This window comes from Staurois parvus, unplaced genomic scaffold, assembly GCF_062004578.1.
Source record: "Staurois parvus isolate SC_StPar_1 unplaced genomic scaffold, SC_StPar_1.0 ptg000834l, whole genome shotgun sequence".
NCBI lineage: Eukaryota > Metazoa > Chordata > Amphibia > Anura > Ranidae > Staurois > Staurois parvus.
In genome coordinates, this window is record NW_028318630.1 from 96,133 (window position 1) to 117,023 (window position 20,891).

Consider the following 20,891-nt stretch of genomic DNA (forward strand, 5'->3'; position numbering starts at 1 on the left):
GTTTCTTCACCAGCAGCATCTTCAAGTGAGGAAGTGTTACAAACCACTGCCTCCAAAAAATACACAATCCCTTCAATTTATAGAGAAATGACACCAGAAAATCAGAACTTTGATCAGGTTCTTACAAAAGCAATATATGCTTCTGCATCAGCATTATCAATAACTGAAAATTCATATTGGCAGGAAGCTTTTAAATTATGAGAAAGGGGATGGTGACCTGTACTCATGTATAGCTTAAATATTCTTAACAGTCCTTGTTATTCCATTTGTAATAAAAAAACTAAAAAGCAAGGTTAGTTTATTTACTGAATAAGCTGTACCTTTATTTAAATCAGAATACTTTTACATACACTGCATTTCACCTTCCCAGTGTAACAAAATTACTTTCAATTTGTAAAACTACTCCACACTATTTTTCCAAAATTTCCATTCCCCCCACCCCAAAAAAAAATAAAAATAAACAAACCACATATCGAAAGAAAGATGGAAAGTTTGTATCTTCACGTTGTAATACATATTAGCAGTTTCACTATTATTGTTTTTTTGTGTTTGATTTAGGAGTCTTACCTCATGCAATGCAACTCTTGATTTATTTTTGTCTATGAGGTATTACATATATCATTCCTTGTTGCTAGCAGCCTTTATTCACCAGTTTTTGGACTAGAGCGGACAATTAAGTGTAACCGTTAATGCCCGTCAGAGATCTGCAGCTTTGTTGCTGGTCTGTCACCTCTACTCCCAAAGACCTGCAGACATGCTATAATTTTCATGGTTCTGCCCGTTATCCCATAAGACTCCGCTACACACCCAGCCCAATATCTCTGGTTTTTCCCAGATGATTTTGAATGACCCCCAGTGCTACCTAGTGTCCCTAACATTCCAAGAAAAACCTGAATGATCCCCAGTGCTTCCTATGTCTCTGGCTTTCCAAGAAGATTACAAGTGACCCTCCCCTTCCCCCAGTGCTTCCTAGTGTCTCTGACTTTCTAAGAGGATTCTGAGTGACTCCATAACTACTAGTGTCTCTGGCAACCATCAGTTGCTGATATTTGTCTCGGACTTGTTTTATGGTCAAAACAGGGAAGGCATTCTTTTTTCTTAGAGTACATGTCAGATGATATCAGTGACCTTATTTTAACCAGCAGTAATGTATACTAATATTGTTAAAACAGTTTGTAACAAAATACCGAATAAACACAGAAACGCATTAAAAGGTAACACCTTTATTATTTTTTTTTTTTAACTTTAAAAGAAAAAAATTAAAATAAAATTAAAAAAACAAAACAAAAACAGCAGATGGTCACAACAATTTAGTCATTTTCAAAACCACATAAACCGTAAGTACAAAAGCACCACTAATTATTGCTATAGAAAATGGCATGGAAAAATTCATAAATGCACAGTAAAAAACATCACTATATGCACAAGACTTTTTTTTAGTTTTGTTTTCTTAAAAGCGATAAAAGTAGATATGTAATACAGCCTCAAACACGCCCACTAGTGCTATTCTTTTGATATTCTTAAAACTTGCAGACAAAGAAAATGAATCAGCAAAGCATGAATATGAAGAGAAAAATGTTCATGTACATTATATATATGTAAAAGTTAAACTACCATAGTCCTAAAAAAATTAGCATTTACAAAATACTTGAGAAAAATATTTTTTTTTTCTTAAAGTTCTTCAAGAGGTACGTAAAATCAACGAAAATTTCCATGACCAAGTTATTCTGTCTCGTCATCCGCTGCTTCAGTTTTCTGTGCCTGGGTTAAAAAAGGAGAAAAAAAAAAACACGAATCAATTGCTGCAATACTGATTGACAACTTCAGCCTTTCTATTTTAAGTCCTAACTGAACTATAATTGTAAGCTAATTTACAGTGTGAAAAAGAGTGCCCTTGTTTAAAAAAAAAAAAAAAATACTGTCCATTGTTCACTTGGTGCACTCTCATTTTTGACAAACCCAAGAAGCCTTACCTGAAAGCTTCACATTTTCCACACAGAAAAAAGAACCACACTGCTAGCTCTCTATGCACTGCACACAAACATGATCTACCGTACCCTTAACTTTCACTGTTTCAATCTGCCCTTTTATTGACAGTGTGCTGGGCAGGGCACCTCTGGATGTGGAAACATTAACAGTTGAGCGAGAGATGTGAATCTGTAATAACATCATGGGCAATAAAAAGAAGTATTATGAACATGCAATCCAATGGTTGTACAGCTAAATAAATACACCACCACTGAATCAATCTTTGAAATGTACCTCATCAGCTCTATTTTCACCATTTTCAGATGGAGCAGTACCTTCCTTTCCAGCTTCTTGTTTTTCTTCCTTCTTCCCTTTAGCACCTTTGTTTGCCTTTGTGCCTGGCTCCTTCTGCAAAGGAAACATGGAAGATGAACATTAAATACTGTACATAAAATAATCATGTTCTAGCATGTGTGTGTGTTGAATTTATTTTTCTTCACAAATTTAGTAAACCATTATTTCCAACACTGTTACTACAAGTATGAGTTTTCCTTTCTGATAGCTAAACATGTATGTTTTAGACATACATGGCACTGTTAAGGGCAGAGGTGCTTTGACCCCTTTTCTCTGGAATTAAAGAAAATAATTTTTTCAATTGTTCCGGGGCACTAAAACACACAGTTCCTAATACAACCCAAATAAATACATATTGTATGTCATATCCTAGAACTTCAATGCTCCTTAAATTCTTTGTAGGACACACTAATGCAGGGGTGTCAAACAGGCGGCCCTCCAGCTGTTGCAAAACTACAAGTTCCATCATGCCTCTGGGAGTCATGTTTGTAACGGTCAGCCTTTCAATGCCTAATGTGACTTGTAGTTTGGCAACAACTGGAGGGCCACCAGTTTGACACCCCTGCACTAAGGTATAGGGAAAGTTTCTCCAAAGTACTCACAGCACAGGCCAATCACTATGTGAGCCATTAGCCACAATTCCTTAAATATTTCACGGTATTTGTAATGACCAATATGGTTACCCCTTGTACAAAACTTCAACCAATACATGGGAATGTCATCTCATTACAAAACATTTTATAACCAAGGGAATGCACTACAAGCTGTAGTTAAATTCTATTTCTTATCTTTAAGGCCTCATGTACACTGGATGGTTTTTCAGCTGCTCCTAGGGGCATCTGGCATTTCTTTTTTCCTTCCTTTAAATGCCCTGTTTACAAGCATCAGATCGTTGTTTTTTTTTGCCAAAATGCTGCTGCCAAAAAGGAAATGCGCCATGAAGAGATACAGAAATGTCCAGTGTGCATGAGGCCTTAAAAGCTTACTTGTAGAACTAAAAAAAAAAAAAAAAAAAAAAAAAAGAGTGGCAATGGGCGCAAATATTATAACAGACACAGCTGACATGGTAAGCGAAACCGGTTTTACATTTCCTTAGCATGCAACATATTACATGTTTTGTACTCCCTAATATTTAGTTTGTATTACAATTTTTTTTCTATTCACTTTCACTCGGTCAAAACGTAAATGTTTCAGCATAACACCCAGTTAACAAAACCCATAATGGTATGAACAGGTGAAAACAGCTTAAAAAGTGGAACCTCTCTCTCTCAAATCAACATGAACTATTTGTAATCCTTTTGCTGCTAGCATTAGTAAATAGATAGGAAAATATATTATATATGCTTGTTTTAAACTTTTTAAGTTACTTCCTGGTTTTTGAGTCTAGGCAAATTATGTCATACATCCCAAGAGTCTTCAGGAGGGGTTTTCCCAGCTATGCACACCTTTCTGCCTGCATGCCTAAGCTAAGGGCAGATGGATCCCAGCATGTAAATGCTACATGAATAATCTGCCCTTACTCAAGATGGTCATGGCCAGAAATACCAGGAAGTGTTTTTCAAAGTGATTTATCAGCAACTAAAAGCATGGAACCGTGAATGGATGGGAGAGTTTGCTTTGAATACTAAAAATGAATTAAATTGTGTTATTGTTTTGTGGTGTTGAGATACAGTGCAGATTTGCTTTAAGACAGGAATAATTTTTTTTGCTACCCAACTGAGGTATAGGATTTTCTCCAACACTAAAACCTGAAAAGGAGTGCTAAACCTTCCCTACTGTACAAAATTTAAAAAGGAAATTTTCCAGGCAAATCTCCCTACTCAGAAATCCCATGTCCAGAAACGAAGCAACAAAGCTAGAACTGCTTTAATACAAAGTATTTAGCTTATGTACTTGAAAGAATACCTTGGCTGCAGCTTTCTTTGGCTTTGCTTCAGGTTTAGAAGGGGCAGGTTTCTAGAAACAAGAAAAAAAGCACAAACAAGCAAATTAAGAAAATGTACTAATTTGCTAAACAATCAATCATGAAACAGACTAAAAAGCAAGGCAATAGCTATGGTATGCATTTGTGGACATTACATTTAGCACTGGCAACAACTTTTTGTTATGCTAAATAAATACCACTACCTACATTTCACCATACACAAAGCTTCAGAATTACCATTAGCAATTGTTGCCAGTATACACGATTTCCCTTGTCCAAATTGTAAAGTATAGTGTTAAAGTATAGTATATGCAAACTTATTTTTTTCTTTTAAGCTTTGGAGAGAGTTGGGGAGGGCTAGTTTTTATTGCCATTTGTGCCCCAGGTCAGAAAAATGTTGTCACCAGAGCAAGAAGTGAGGGGAAATAATTCAATCAGGAAAAATGTTCCAGTGACAACTAAGATGGGGTTGTTAACCCCTTGGCGCCGGCACCTCCTGGACCTTTGAGGGTTTCAGAAGTCGGGAGGCAGGCGGGGTTTTAGGGTCATGTGACCACCATGATTCGCCGTCAAGGCAGTCACATGATCGGGAAAGGTCCCGATCGAAAGAGGAGATCAGGACCTTTCCACGAGTACCGGACATGTGTGCTGGGAGCGCACAGGGTGCACACTCTCAGTGCGTTTTTCTTAATTGCACACAAATGTGCGGCCGCTTGGCGTCAAGACCCAGACGCCGGGAGGCCGCACATTTGCATGAGGCTGGCGCCAAGAGGTTAATCTTTCCCTAGTTAAAACTTATGGAGTATTGCCTATAATTATACTGTAAGCTGGCCATACACTTGAAAATTTGATGAGTTAAAATTTTGTATTCTTTAAAAAGGGGGGAAAAAAAAAGCCAAACCCCAAGAGTGGCAAGGCTTTCTAATACTAAATACCATATGTTTTAATGCAACATCACTTTGATTTAGTTTTTTTCCCTGTTCGATTCCATTTTAATTTGAGCTTTCAATAAACTGTTTTGAAGCTGTCAATTTACTTTCCAGATTTGACTCCTAAATCTACTAAATCCTGGTGGTCAGTTATACTTGTCAGTGGTGGATTTCCTCGGTACCAGAGACCAGTCTAATACAAACATATGAATTGAAGTGCGACTTCCTTTATTATTTGTTATGTACAACTGGGACTAGCAACCAGGACAGAGGCTGGGGGAAAAGCATCTGGAGCAGAACAGTGGATCATTTTCACATGTATTGCTCTGTGCAGACTGGGCCATCACTATCAGCAGAAGATAAACAAGTATAGCTAATTCTATTTAAAGAGCTGACACACATTCAAATGGAACGCATGAAAGTCCCACTGATTTTTATGAATGCCAGAACAGACGAAAGGCATGCTTTCTCTCACGTTGGCTTTATATTTTGAAACAAATCCCTCTATAGGGATATCACAGATTGTAACTACACAGCATTTCATTTGTGTTACTCAGAATTTTAGTGAAAGTGGAGGCCATAATATACCAAATCAAGCAGCCACAAAATATCCATGAAGAAACAAGTGCTACCTTAGGAAACAGGAACTTGGGAATAAAAATACCACTGGGGAATGCATATAGGATACTTGCAGGATTCCAAAGATTTAAAGTGTTCTTCAGTCTAAACTTACTTGTGAAACTAGCTAGCATTCCAGAGCAATGAACGTTACAGTGTTCACTTATTAAGGTGAACAGGTTTTACAATACACCAGCAAGACCCACTAATCAAAGTGCTGCAGCTAAAAGAGTAAATCATTAGCCCTCAATGAAAGCTTTTTAATACTTGACGTAGGCACAAAGCTAATTCTATTTCTCAGCAATGGCCTGGCAAGCATTGCTGAAACCTATAGCTTTCATTTCAGGTTAGCAAACTTTTATTTAATATTCGTTATTAGGATTAGGTTAGAGCAGGGCACTATTTCCGCTATTTTTATCAAAATTTGCACTTATCCTTTGAATAATAAGCTTGCATCAACAGTCCGTTAACACGTCACAAGCTAAATCCCTATATGCACACTGGAAAAATATATTGCAAGTAAAAACTTACTGCCGACAGTCTTGCCGATCTTCTTGTGGGCTTTAAAAGTAGAAGAAAATATTTCATTATCACAAGCATTAACTAGTAATACACTCAACAGAAAATGTTTGCTAACACAAGTCAAACCGACGACACTCACTACATATGTTTTATGATCATTTATGAACACACAAAATTAATAGAATGTAGATACTCTTTTTTTTTTTTTTTTTTTACCGATATGACTCGTGCACACTGAGTTTGTTTAGCTCCCCTGAATGGCTTTTGTCCTGGCAGGAGATAAACTGCTTAAAGAAAACGTGCCTAAAGCCGCATTTTGCACACACACTTGAAAGTTTATGGATTCCACTGGGCAGAATATTAAATTTATTCTAGCCGTTGGAATACTTAAAGTGGAGCTCCACCAAAAAGGGGAAGTTCTGCTTTAAGCCTTTGTCCCCCGCTCCCCATTAAGGATTGGCAACTTTGAGGAGCGGGGGGAGGTTTGTTGCTGGATGAGGGGCACCTGAATTTGACAGGTACCCACTCCCACTTCCGCTGTGATTGCCTAGGATATTGGAAGCGGAAGTTGTCCCTCCCCCCTCCCTGCCCGTAGTCTTCTGAGACACGTGACAGGTCCCAGAAGACTACGGGGCCATTCACAAATCGCAGTACTTCCCGCACATGCACAGTTGGCACCCGGCTGTGAAGCCGTAAGCTGTCATGCTAAAGATACCGGCGCCAGGGAGAGAAGATGGCCGGTGAAACCAGCGGTGGCGAGGACACTGCTGGACCGAGGGATAGGCAAGTGGCTGTATTTTAAGAGTCAGCAGTTACAGTTTTTGTAGCTGCTGCCTTATTTTTTTTTTCAGGTGGAACTCCACTTTAAGCGCTAAATCCACATAGCATTTAGGTGTGTTTAAATGGGTTTATGCGCATCTAGTGTTATTTTCTACCCAGAAGCGCTGGTTTTTCTTTATTCAGCCTGTAAACACTGGTCTTCTAATACGCATGTATATGCCTGTTTGCGCACGGACACATACACTAAGCTAACACTGAGGTGCCTTTACAGGCAGGAAACAAAGTCAAAATGCCTGTAAACGTGTTCCTTTCTAAGTTCAGTGTGCAAGAGGCCCAAGTGGAAGAATCTGAATTGGTGATCTATATTTATGTTAACATGGTTATTCCCCTTAAGGTGTAATTTGTTGAACTATAAAAAAAACGCACGGGAGTCAAATAATTAAGGCTGGAAAGTGCAAAATCTGCTGCAGCTGTGTATGGTAGCCAATTAGCTTATTCCAATTAAACTGAAAAAAAAAAAAACACAACACTGGAAGCCGATTGGTTTATATGCAGTGTTGCACCAGATTTTACACTTTCCAATTTTAGTAAAATCAACCCCACAAATGTTATATTATAAAGCAACATGCAAACATGCTACAGTTTAGAAAATTGTAAAATAAATATTCCTTGAGACCAAAGTTATTCAAAAAATAAATAGGAGTAAAGAAAAAAGGGACGTTTATATTTTCATGAGAAATTTCAAAAGATAAATTCTAACTGTACCTCTTGTTTAGTTACTTTGCCAGCATCCTTGGATTCAGCTCCCTCTGGGGACTGCAATAAAAGAAAAAAAGTTATGAATAAACAGTCTGAAAAAATGTTCTGTATGGGTTTGAAGGCAAAATAATACATTTGAAAGCCTGGCAGGCAACTGTTTAGGCAACAGATAATTCCTCAAGTCCCGTTCATACAATAAAACCCATTCGATTTAATGCTGGACCATTCCAAGTACAGAAGTCAGCTGCAGAGCATGCTGGATACGATTTGAATTTTATAAATTAAATTTTACTGTTCTAGATTTTGGTTGCTCCAGGTTCCTCCGTGATCCTAATGTTATACAGGTGTCTACGGTCTTAAAGGTCAACAGGAACGACAAGGTGGAAGTTGATAACATTAAGGAATTCCAAATCTTAACATTTAGTCCCATCATAGAACAAGTGTGAAAAATTGTTGGTAAAGGCAATGACACATTACTGTATAAATCTGTAGACATTCACTCCATTATAGAACCCAGATGGCATTGTAAAAAAAAAAAAAAAGAAAAAAAGAAAGAAAATATAATAATTATTATATTTTATAGTCATTTTAAACTCACACAAGGGGTTTGGCTGCCTACTACATTGTTTTTCTCATTGTGACATTAAATTGGTCTTTTTTGTTGTTGTCCTGATCACCAAGCTATTTAATTTCCAGAAGTTTGCTAAATGAATGGATGACATTGGGCCTGCAAAACTGTAGCCCAGCGTGTTCAATGATTCAAGCACTGCCTACTCTTTAAGCCCACTCTAGCAATGCCTGCATGTACAGTTATGCCTAGTACACACGATGAGAATATCAGATGAATGTTTTTTTTTTGTGGGTTTTTTTCAATTTGCATGCTAGTCTCATTTTGAAAACGAATAGGGTGCTAACATTACGAAAATTCTCGTAAGACAGAATACAACTTCGGAAGTTATGTAATATAATGTATTCTTTCATTTCTGAGCATGCGTAATAAAAATACTGTACTAATTACAAGAATATTGTTCGCTCTGTTATCTCACAAAAATATGTTTTGTGCTTGTTCCGTCAAATATTTTCGCATAAACTCTAGTGATCGGCTCTTGAAAGATGTGTACAAAATGATCAGATTATTGACCCGAAAGCGTTTTTTTTCCTCTGTAAGATTTTCTCATCGACTGTACTAGGCATTAAACAAGTGGGGGAAAAACAGCACAGAATCAAGTTACTAATTCCTGCAGTCCTCCCCAGAAACAAAGCATTTGATTGGGGTTTCAACCCAAAAACTAAGCATTTTCAGACTTTAGAAGGGGGAAGGTGAGTGTTCAGTGCTTCTAGTTCTTAGATTGTAAGCTCCAAGGAGCAGGGCCCTGCTAACCCTCTTGTATTGAACTGTATTGTCTCCCTTTATATTGTAAAGCGCTGAGCAAACTGTTGGCGCTATATAAATCCTGTATAATGATAATGAGTCGAAAATTGTCCACTATATCACATGGCAGAAAGGATTAATGTAAAGGTATGTGCAGGCATTGCTTTGTACCTTCAGGAGCAACCAGCCATGTTCTTCACTGACACAATGGCATATCAATTTGGCCACTATGATCAAGTGGCTCTGGGGTTTGCCCATCCACAATATATACCCTTTCTGAATATGAATAATTGGCTCTAGTTTTCTGACCACTACACCCTGTAATTTATATCCCTGTCCTGAAAATTAGAAACCACCGAGAGGTCATCACTAGGATAACCGTAGGGTAAAATTGGGAGTATGCTAAACCAACAAGTTCAGAAACTATATTTACAAAGCACAGAACAGAGTGAATACAATGAAAAAGACTAAACTGTGTGTTCAGCTATTTATTAAGAACTAAGACTTATTAAGTCTACAGGTGTTAGCATAGTGTGATTTTATTTTTATTTAAACAGATGTAGACTGGTAGTCCTACATATTTGGGCAATTCATTCAGTTGTATTTTTTTTCATTCAATCTTCTGCTACGTGCCATAGGGGTAAAGTCACACAAGCAACTTCAGAAGCTGCAGTTTTTTCTGACTCACTTTACCCATAACATGAGGCTGTTGAACAACCCACACTAGGCTGGTGAACTCCATTTAGATCCCATCTGTCTGCAATATGTAGTACAACATCATTCAGAGATAAACCCATAATCAGGAGGAAGTTATGCATGCTTCCAAATTCGCAACCAGGCTGCTGTTGATAGCTGTGGCCAAAGAACAGTGATTCCTAATCATGTGATCACAAGACCTAATCATGGCATTCACAAAACATTTTACACTAATGGGTCAGTGCCCTGAAAAGTGAAATGTTTAGCTATGGCCTGTAGGGCTGATTCAGCTAGAGATTAACGACTTTCAAAAGCACTTCTATATATTTTCCAACACAAGACCATTCCTTTGTGATGGTAGCCAATCCAGAAAGAAGGGGTTAATCTCAATTAATACACTATGGGGTTGATTTGGAAAATCTGGTGCAGCTCCGCATAGAAAGCAGTCAGCTACCGGGTTTCTTTGTCAAAGCTTAACTGAACAAGCTGAAGGTAGAAGCTCAGTGGCTACCCTGCACAGCCAGGTGCCCACACTTACGATGCCAGCGCCAAAGACAGAGGACGGCCAGTGAACCCAGCTGGAGTGAGGACACTGCTGGATCAAAGGACAAGCAAGTGTCTTTTTTTTTTTTTTTTATTGTGTAAAAGTCAACAGCTACGGTTTTTGCAGATGCTTTTTTTTTTTTTGTAACAGGTGACTGGAGCTCCGCTTTAAGGGGGGACTGGGGGGGTTGCTATTGATTTTTTTTTTACCTCAACACAGAGAAAGAAGAGAAAAAATCTAATCATTTACCTCTAATGATTATTATCATAGGTCTGGATTGCAGTTACTAAGGGCTCTCATACAGTGAAGAGATCTGGCCGTTCATTTTTCTGGAGGATTTGTGATTACATCATGCTTCCTTCTGTGTACAGTTGGCACAGCATGGAGTTGTAACCCTCCCGCATCCTTTGATTGACAGCTATGCTAATAGGTTCTCCCCTCATCACAGCAATCTGCTTCTCAGACCCAGGTATCAACAGGCTTTGAGGGGCAGGAGTTAAAATCAGAAACAGTTATGATATAACATATGGATTTAATTTTTTTTTTTTTGAAATATATATTATTTTAAGTGGTTTTACATTTTAGGCTTAGTTCACACTTGAACTCGCATTTCGTCCTGCAGCTCCAACAACAAGCACAAAACGTGGGACCAGCAGGCGGGTGCCATTAATCCTAATGGCACACCACCTGCACTGGAAATCACACTGTAGTGTGCTTCCCTTGCAGGCTGCGATTTCCGGAAAGGTACAGGGACCTTTTCTCTGCGTATTGCGAGGCACAGCAGCCCCTTCAAATGAATGGGCTGCTGTGTCCACGCAAACGCAGCCCGCACACAACGCAAAAGTGTGACCCTATTCTTAAATTAGACTTTTATGGGTCTGTCATGGGTGGCACCACTAGCTTATGCTCTCCCCCACCTGCACCTAGGAACAGCGTATGGAAATGAAACCTCAGTGGTTTAATTGAGCATGGGGAGAATAATCTATCAAATACTAGGTGATTAAAATCCTGCAGTTCAGCTAATATTTTCAGTAACGCTATATAAGTTTACTTTAGAGCCTGTAAACATGTGAGTTTTCCTACACTGAAGCATGGGCAGCACAGTGGATAAATGGTTAGCACTGTCGCCTGGCAGTACTAGGATTGTTGGTTCAAATCTCAACCACAGCACCACGTGCCTGGAGTTTGCATGTTCTCCCTGTGCCTGCGTGGGTTTTGTCTGGGTACTTCGGTTTCCTCCCACACTCCAAAGACATGCTGGGAGGTGAATTGGCTCCTGTCTAAATTGGCCCTAGTATATTTATGTATGAATGCAAGTTAGATACCTTAGATTGTACACCCCTTGAGGGTTAGGGACTGATGTGAATGTACAATATATATGTGTAATGCGCTGCGTAAATTGACGGCGTTATATAACTATCTGTAATAAAATGTTTTCCCAGAGGCTGACAAAATGAACGGTAGTGCATGAAGAGCAGTTAAATGTACAATCAGGTTCTTTACTATGCAGAAAAGGAATACATGTTTTCTTTAACTTTACTCCATAGAACACACAAATAAGAACCAGTCTATACTTTAGCTGTTAGAAGCACGTTCTCATAAAAAAGCCCCCAAAATTCCATAGCAGTAAATTTGGGAGTGGTTACGAAAATACATGTCTGAAGTGACTGATTGAGGGAACGTATTTACTAAAGAGCAGACTTCAGAAGTCCCATTAAACGGATACAGTCACATGTGAAACTACATGTGGTGCAAATCTGAAGCCATGTCTAATTTGTTAAGAACGTCACATACAGGCGGATGATGGAAAGTCATCAGAAACTAAAATAATTCACAAGTGAAAAGTTGCTGCAGCAAAAAGCTTCATAGGGAGCATTCAACACTATTGTAGACCTCAACACCACTACATTCACAATGGCTGTGCTCATGCAGATGTTACAATTACATTATAAAATTTGTGAGTGCACTTGAAATGTAAAGGTCATTTTATCCAGTTTGTGAGCTGCAGCTTCCCAGTATTTGAGTACAGTAAAACTCGCACAGGGCAAACAGCTGAAAAGCAATAAATGATTTGTTCTACAGAAACTTGACCAAGTATCACCAATTTGCATACAAACACAGAAAAGGAAGGGACATTGTTGGTAAAAGAGCACTAAAACCCAAAAAACAAAAATGTAATACACCGTAGCTTGCAGTCTTATAGATGTGCTGCTTGCATTAGTCCCCCCCCCCCCCCCAAATAAGAACACTTTCAGCAAATACCTGTTGATCTTGCATTAATGCAATGTTCTTGTCCCTTTCTGCAATCTACAGAGGTTATCTTCCTTCCCAGTTATTTTCTGTAAACTACCACCAATTGCCCTGGTCCCGTGTAATTTAGATGAAAAGATAAAGATGTTTGTAGTCCACATCAGGGGAGCAGCTTGCTATGGGGGAACCTGAGCAAGCGCACTCCCCAGCCGCTGATCCATGTGTCCATTCACACACGAAGCTGTAGCTTGGCCCCCGACCCCCTCTCATCGACTCACTAGCTGTGATTGACAGCAGTGGGAGCCAATGGCTCAGCCAATAAGGAGAGGGAGTTCCAGGATAGCAGAGACTCCAGTGCACATCCCTGGATTGTGAGGGGGCATAGGTGATTAGGGGAGGCTGCTGCACAGAGAAGGTTTTTTACCTTCATGCAGAGAACGCATGAAGGCAAAAACCTTGAGCCTTTACAACCATTTTAAAGTGGCTGTGGGGGAAGGGGGGGGCAAGCTGCAGCTCTGTGTGTCTTATGGACATAGAGCAGCAGAGGTGCCCCCAGGAGCATCAGAGGGGACCCTAAAAAAAAAAAAAAAAAAAAAAAAAAAAAAAAAGAAGAGGATCCGGGCAAAAACCACTGCACAGAGCAGGTAAGTATAACATGTTTGTTATATTTTATTAATTGCTTTTAATATCACTTTAAAGCAAAACAAACTTTAGGAAAAAAAATAAAAAAATAGGATTCAAACACCTCACCTAAGCACTGGAAAGTTGTAATAGATTACATTTTTGTTCTTTAGTTTTGTTATGCTTTAAACATACTATTAAAATGTGTGAGGAATGAATAAATGACAATATAAAAAAAGTTCTAAAATGTTTAAATTCTAAAATGTTCAAATAATTTCCAAATAACCAACAAACCAGCAGTTCTACACATTTTTACTACAGAAACATAATAGTGCTACACGTGTCCGGACTACAATGACAACTGGAATAAAATAATTAGCAGGTCACACTGGCTGAACTGTCCAGCATTTTTTGGGTAGGGAGAGTTTTACTCTGGAGACAAAAGTGTCAGCAAACAGTAAAGAATCTCACGCTGCAGTGAAGAACCTAGCAGCCAGCTATTCTTTTTGCATATGCTGAAAATGTTACAGGTCAACAAAGCAATGAAAAGAACATGGTATACAGCTAACAATCACATGTAGTAGCTAGAAAAGTCCAGAGCTCAGTCTACCATTGTTTGGACAGACTGTTTTAAAGAGCAAAAAGGGATATACCTGAACCACTTTAATCAGAACTTCTTTTTAGTGAATTCATAAATTAAACCTTTCCCTGTGTTTCTGATTGACTTTTTTTTCCCCTCAAACTTGTTCTCACTTTAATAAAAAGAAACCCCTACAATTTATAAAAATGCTTGGTCAAGTTGAGAGCTTGATTGGAAAAAAAAAACTATAGTGCACCCTGTCACATAGGAAAACAATAGGGATCAAATAGAAATACCCACCCTGGGCAGTTAATTATTTTACCAAGCAGGTTTGTCCATCAGGCAGTAGGGAAGGCCTATAAACACACCAACATTCACTGATGCAACTCTAAATGGACTAATTAGGGATTTTTTTCAATCTGTGGGCACCTTACGGGTACTCATACAAATAGGCTGCCAATTTTAGCCAGACTGGCCAACAATCTAGTTCCTACAGATGACCCTGAACACACTGACCATTGAAACAATCAATCAATCGGACAGCTTTAGAATTTACATTTTTCCTCAAGAAGGAAAACAGTGCCAGGAGAATGTTTGCACCCCATTCACACTTGAGCATAGTGTGCTTAGGTGATTTTGAGGCTTTTTTTCTACATTTATAAGAGTGAGGTGCCATAAAAGAGCTTCTTTGGAGCAGGCCGACACATTTTTTGGCCCCACAGACTTGTATTATTGAGTGTCTACAAGAAAATACCTGTTTTTCCACTCTCTCAATAAAGTCAATGGGGTCAAAACCATCCCATTATACTTCAAAAGCAGTTCACGTACCTTTCTGACCTTCAGGCATTGAGCTACAGGATCCCAAATACTCAAATGTGAAAAAAAGACAATTTAAAAGCACCTGATTTATCTTTTAGAGTGTTTTGGAGCTTTGAGCTACAGAACACTCAGGGGTGAATGTGGGCTTTTAGTACCACTGTTTTCCATCACTCTAGAGCAGAACATTCTTGTTTATTTTATTTATTTCAGGTACTTATATAGCACCATCAATTTACGCAGTGCTTTACATATATATTGTACGTTCACATCAGTCCCTAACCCTCGAAGGACGTACAATCTAAGGTCCCTAACTTACATTCATACATACACATACTAGGGCCAATTAAGACAGGAGCCAATTAACCTACCAGCATGTCTTTGGAGTGTGGAAGGAAACCAAAGTAACAGGAAGAAGGGTCAGCCGCACACCGGAGGATAGATGAATATAGTGTGTATTGTATGTTCTTTTGATTAAACATGAGATCATGTGAAACGCGTTAACAAGTCCTGTATTCATGTCCTGGTGTTTTGTGTGTCCTATGGACCAATAAATACACACTATATTCATCTATCCTCCGGTGTGCGGCTGACCTTTCTTCCTATTGCATTGTGTGTGGTGGTGAGCCAGAGCCTGCACCTGTCGTGGATTGATCTAGAGTGTTTGCCTGAGTGGTATACCCTTTGTTCCTAGGAAACCAAAGTACCCAGAAGAAACCCATGCAGGCACAGGGAGAACATGCACAATCCAGGCAGGTGGTGCCATGGTGTGGTTGTGATTTGAATTAACGACCCTAGTACTGCCAGGCGGAAGTGCTAACCATGTTTATGAAGCCATCAATCATGACATACACAGACTATAAATTAAGTTTTAAATTGACTTAGCAGCATGATAGTTGCAGGGTGCTGGCACATACCATTATTATTATACAGTATTTATATAGCGCTAAAAGGTTTGCTCAGCGCTGTACATTATAGTGGGGGACAGAACATGAGACAATACAGTAACAATACAAAACACGAGGGGTTCGAGGGCCCTGCTCTTTCGAGCTTACAATCTCAACTTCTAAATTCTTCACGAGCCCCAAACTCGGGTGTTCTCAGCATTTTGCCTATCTACTTCGCATCCAAGCCCAAGCTCAGACATGCCTGATAGCTATGGCCACACCTCACGTCACCTGAACCCCAAATTAAAGATCTGCAAGTTAACAGGTTCACTTTATATGCAAAACTGCCAACAGCCAGCCTCTGCATAAAAACATGCACTTAAAAGAATCACGGAGGCCGCCATTGTTGGTCTATCCATCCTAAATGCCAGCTGCCTGACTACTGCTTTAAAGTTTCAATTAAAAATCTATAACCATTTTCCCCCCATGAATGACTTGCTTTTTAAAGAGGAACTTCATCCCTATCCATAAATTTTACTTTTCATAGTCCACGCACCTTGCCTAAAATACTAACAAGCCCACCCAACCTGCTTTGTGCTTTTCTCACATTCTGTATGTCCCGCACCACCATCTTGAATCAGGACCTGGCTGTCTCTACCTCGACTGTACAACTGGCCCCCTTATGATGCTCATTTGATCATTTGCAAGTACAGAAAGAAAAAAAAATTAGCTGCACAGTCTCCTGGGATGTGTGATGCATATAACCCAGGAGGCTGTAGAAAGCTGTTAACTGGAAGTGTGCAGCCATTAATAAAAAACACAAAAACAAAAGATTTGCTAAACTAGAAAAAAAAAAATGAAGTGGATGTTAGGAACACAGCAATTTTAAATATTACCTGGTTGTCAATCGATTTACTTTCTTGGAGAAAAATATGACCAAAAGATCGATCGATGCATCATACACCTAAGGTTGGCCATACACTATACAATTTTCTGTCCAATTTCCTTTAGATTTAACTTCAACTTTGCAGTGCAAAGGCCTGCATAATTGGATACAATTGAAAGTGTTGTTAAGGTTTGACCTCATATTATATGGTTTTTGGTAAATCTAAAGCAAATTTCTCAAGACAAAATTGTATAATGTATGGCCAGCCTAACAATCATATTGATCTATCTACTTTCCTATGGTTTCCCTACAGCCTGATCACAATAATTTCAATGAAATTCTTTGGTTTTGCTCAAAAACAATTGATGATGCAGTATATGTCTGTTCTATAATTCATAAGAGTCGATTAGACTACCCAATCCTGATAAGAGTCATTCCATCAGCTGTTATGTGCAGGTCACCACAAATGTTAAAATCTGCTCATACAATCTAGGTACAATAACTTTAGATCTACCAAAACAATGTAAATAGGCCTTTGCAATACATATGTGTTAGCAGATCTAAAGGGGATTGTAACATGTGTGATCAACTTAAATCTTTTGTACTGGACAAAAGCAAATTCTGCATGAGGCAAATTACTTTAATTTTATACATCTTTGTGGATAAACATCTGAAATGTGATTATACATTACAAACACATAGGGCTTTATTTACTAAAGTTGGAGAGTGCAAAATCAGGCTCGTTTCTACATAGAAACCCAATCAGCTTCCAGATTGTATTTCCAGAGCTTAATTGAACAAGCTGATTGGATTCTATGCAGAAGTGAGCCTGATTTTGCATTCTTCAGCTTTGGTAAATAAACCCCATAATGTCATGAATACAGAAAAAAACAGCTAAAAAGACCCACTACAATCAGTTTGTTTCTAGTCTTTATACATTCAAATTTTTATATGCAAAGATAGCTCTTGCCTAATACATATATATATATATATATATATATATATATATAAAAAAAACAAAACCACACAAGCTAAAAATACTTTGTTTTTATTGATTCACTTTAAAATGCTTACAAAATAATAAAAAAAATAAAAGCTGTAACTAAAAACCTAGCTACATTAAAAATAAAAAATAATTATAAAAGAAAACATTTATTCATCACGAGTGTGTGTTTCATGTGAAAAATGAGAAGAGGTGACAGATATTTCCATCAGCAGTTCAAAGAGTTGGGTCAACAATAGGGAACATCTCACTGCTCTTCAAGCACACGTGCCAGCAGCTTTGCGCCAAATTGTTACTCTTCTTACAACAACAGAAGAATAAAACTACTCCCATTCAAAAAAAAAAAAAAAAGTCCTAGACAGAAAAAAAAGTGAGACCTAATTCCTGTAGGTTTAGCTTTATCACCATTTTTTCACAATATGTCCAGTGACACTATATATCTCAATTAGCTTTGGTCTTTGTGTTCTGTTAGGTTTCTACAAAGGGAGGGGGGATTTAGTAAAACTGGAGCAGCTGTACATAGTAACCAATCAGCTTCAAGCTTTAGACTGCTCAGCTAAGCTTTGAAAATGAATGCTAGAAGCTAATTGGTTGCCATGCACAGCCACTCTAGTCTTCATAAATTCCCCCTCAAAGTATTTTTCTGGTGAGAAATCACAACACAGGTCTAGTGCTCATCTAACGGTGGCCATACACACAGCCATCTGATCAATTTCTTCACAGAATCAGATAATGTGACTGGATCGATGAATTATGAAAATGGCACAACCTGTGTCATTGATGGATTCCAAGCAAAGCCAATCAATTTATCCAAAATGTTTCTCGTTGGTCTGAATGGAACATTTGATTACAGGAAAGTCGATAGTGTGGTGCATTGAATTATTGTTTTGATCATACAGTAAATCTATTAAAATAAGTGGTCTATAAAACATTTCCAGGCATGGTACCAATTTGGTGGCCATATTCACATTGATTTCATATCTGATTGTATTCTGGTCTGATCGGAAATGTGATCAGGTTGAGGCATATACTGATCATATTGCATTATCTACGATCTGATTTTCCATCCAGAATGATCAAAAATAGTTTCAATTAAATATAATCAACTTTGCTAGCAATTGCTGAATGATACAAGGCACTACCCTTAATAATTCATGGATTCTGCAAAAAAAATTTTTTTGACCAGATCGTTTGGTAGATGGCCACCATACGTGATATTTCTAGCCCACCTTATGGCCATCTACAAGGACTGATCTGCCGATCAGGAAGAGCACTCCTAACACGGCATATGGAGTCCTGTAGTCCCACCTTGCACACAGCCTACTGGACATTTATGATCGATCTGCCATGTAAAGTTCTCAGAAGATGGCCAAGTTCTTGTTGTGGTCTGAGGAATGGCACTGGCTGAGAAGTTTACAGGAATGCGGGAAGGATGGCAGGGCCGGGACCAGCAGAGGCCCTCTAGTCCCCACCATGACACCAGCCTAGGCAGCTCCAGGATCTAGGACGTCACACTTCTCCACTCTTTCCGTGAGTCGTCATTTAACATGGCCAATGATGGTGGGGGGGGGGAAGAAATATGGATGAGGATCGCGGACCCCACCCCCTCCATCCATCCAGCAGCCGAGGGCGATGAGACATAGGGACGATCGGGGAAGGAGAGGAGCAGCAAGGTGGGCACCACCTGCAGACAAAGGGGGGAGAGCGCACCGCAACACACGCACACACCGGGGAGGAGGGAGAGAGAAGTCAGATCGGCGCCGCACGGACACGTATTCAGCACGATCGGCTCACCTTTCTCTTAGGCATGGTGATTTCGGGGTGACGGCCTCGCCCTGGAACTGCTGTGGAAGAAGAAGAATCTGCCGATCGCTAGAGCTCGGGAGGAAGCGCAGTGACTGGAGCCTAACAGCCGCTTTCCGCACAACTACTCTCCCTCCTCTCCACCTCCAATCCTGGCTCGCTCAGCGCTACGACGCTCTGATTGGACGAAGCTAGTTTACAAATTCCGCAAACCGCGCCCACTCCAAACGCAGACCACCTACAGCCTCGACTGAGATGGGCGTGGCGTGCACAAATATGACAGTGATGATTTACTACAGACACGCCTCTGCCCGTTTCTCCGCCCAGCTCTGCCTTTAGGACCAATAGGAAGGAGGGAGGGGGCTCGGCTTCTTTGGTTCAAACGGGAGACAGTGGGCGTTGTCCCGGTGACGCCAGCTGCTAGCCGCGGCGGTTGATTTTCTATCTAGCCGTTGGTTTGTGGCGCTAACTCCGCCCCTCGGTGCCGTTGGCTGTTTATTTTTGAAATGTGTGGAGAGCGCTGGATGGTGCTCGGGTGTCATGAGGCGCCATTTTACGACAACAAAGAGGAAGCCGGGAGAGATAGGATTGTGAGCAGCTCGCTCAGAATAGAGGGGCTTGGGCTGTGCTGCTCAAGGTCAGCGGATTTATTGTTAGAGTCACGCTGGGTAATGCTTAATAAGGAAGAATTCTAGTGTAGTGTGTATGACCTGTATGCCATATGGCTGCTTTACACGGCTTCTGACTGAAAAAATGTATCCAGCCTCTGCTTACGTGTGTCCAATGTTCCTTCATGGTGAGGGGCTGACAGGGTTAGTCATGAATATATTTGGAGTTTAGGAGGGAAACTGGATAAGGAGAGGCTACTGGGAGCTAACTTGGCCCTGAATGGCATCCCCATTATACAAAGCTCTTTGTTGGGGTAATGCTTTTATTAGGATTTATGTAGCGCCAGGTTTGTGCAGTGCTTTAGGGCTCATGTACACTGCAGCTGATAAACTCACGTTTAGGAGATTTTCTGTGTTTTTTTTCCAGCAGCCCCTGAACTCTCCCTAATGTTTTCCTATGTGTCCATGTACACTATGTTATTTACAGGCAGTTGAGTTTACAGTCGTTTCTTTGAATGCAGAAAATTTGCGTGCAGGAGTAGATTTTATCAGCGTTTCAAATACAAAATGCGGCTAACTGCGTTTGAAATTTTTTTAATTCTTCAATTTCCAGATGCTGTCCAGCGCTTTTTTTTCACCATGAAAAATGCATGCAAAGCATTTTCCTGGTACTCAAATGGAGCTGGTACATCATGCTTTGAGGTTTTGCATGAAAACAAATGTTAGACACTGCTGCAATAATTTCTGCACAGAAATAAGCTGAACCACATCCAAAGCACCACAAAAAAAAGACAGCTAATCTCAACAAATACTGCTCTCTGCTTCTGCTTTCTCTATTTCTCTCAAAATGTCTGAAATAGTTAATTTTTTACTTTTTTTTTTCAGCTTTTTCTGGGTGTCTTGGAAGGTCTCCTGAGGTTATCTTAAAAAAACACTAATAAACGTAAACGTGGTATGCAAGCGTGGCTAAA

The 20,891-nt window shown here is 39.5% G+C and overlaps 1 protein-coding gene across 3 annotated transcripts; it reads right to left on the reverse strand.

Annotated features, from left to right (window-relative positions):
• Positions 1-1,207: 1,207 nt before the first annotated feature.
• On the reverse strand, positions 1,208-19,485 carry HMGN3 (high mobility group nucleosomal binding domain 3). 3 transcript variants are annotated; one of them, XM_089655341.1, is made up of 7 exons: positions 19,304-19,483; positions 7,861-7,911; positions 6,325-6,354; positions 4,228-4,278; positions 2,263-2,376; positions 2,058-2,157; positions 1,208-1,761 (listed from the first exon to the last, which is right to left on the reverse strand). In XM_089655341.1, exons 1-7 carry the CDS (start codon positions 19,316-19,318, stop codon positions 1,748-1,750), a joined length of 375 nt encoding a protein of 124 aa, XP_089511467.1. In that variant the 5' UTR covers positions 19,319-19,483; the 3' UTR covers positions 1,208-1,747. The 3 variants fall into 3 exon arrangements, with proteins under 3 accessions (XP_089511467.1, XP_089511468.1, XP_089511466.1); XM_089655342.1 differs by lacking the exon at positions 2,058-2,157 and having other exon boundaries at positions 19,304-19,480; XM_089655340.1 differs by lacking the exon at positions 1,208-1,761 and having other exon boundaries at positions 1,903-2,157; positions 19,304-19,485.
• Positions 19,486-20,891: the final 1,406 nt, after the last annotated feature.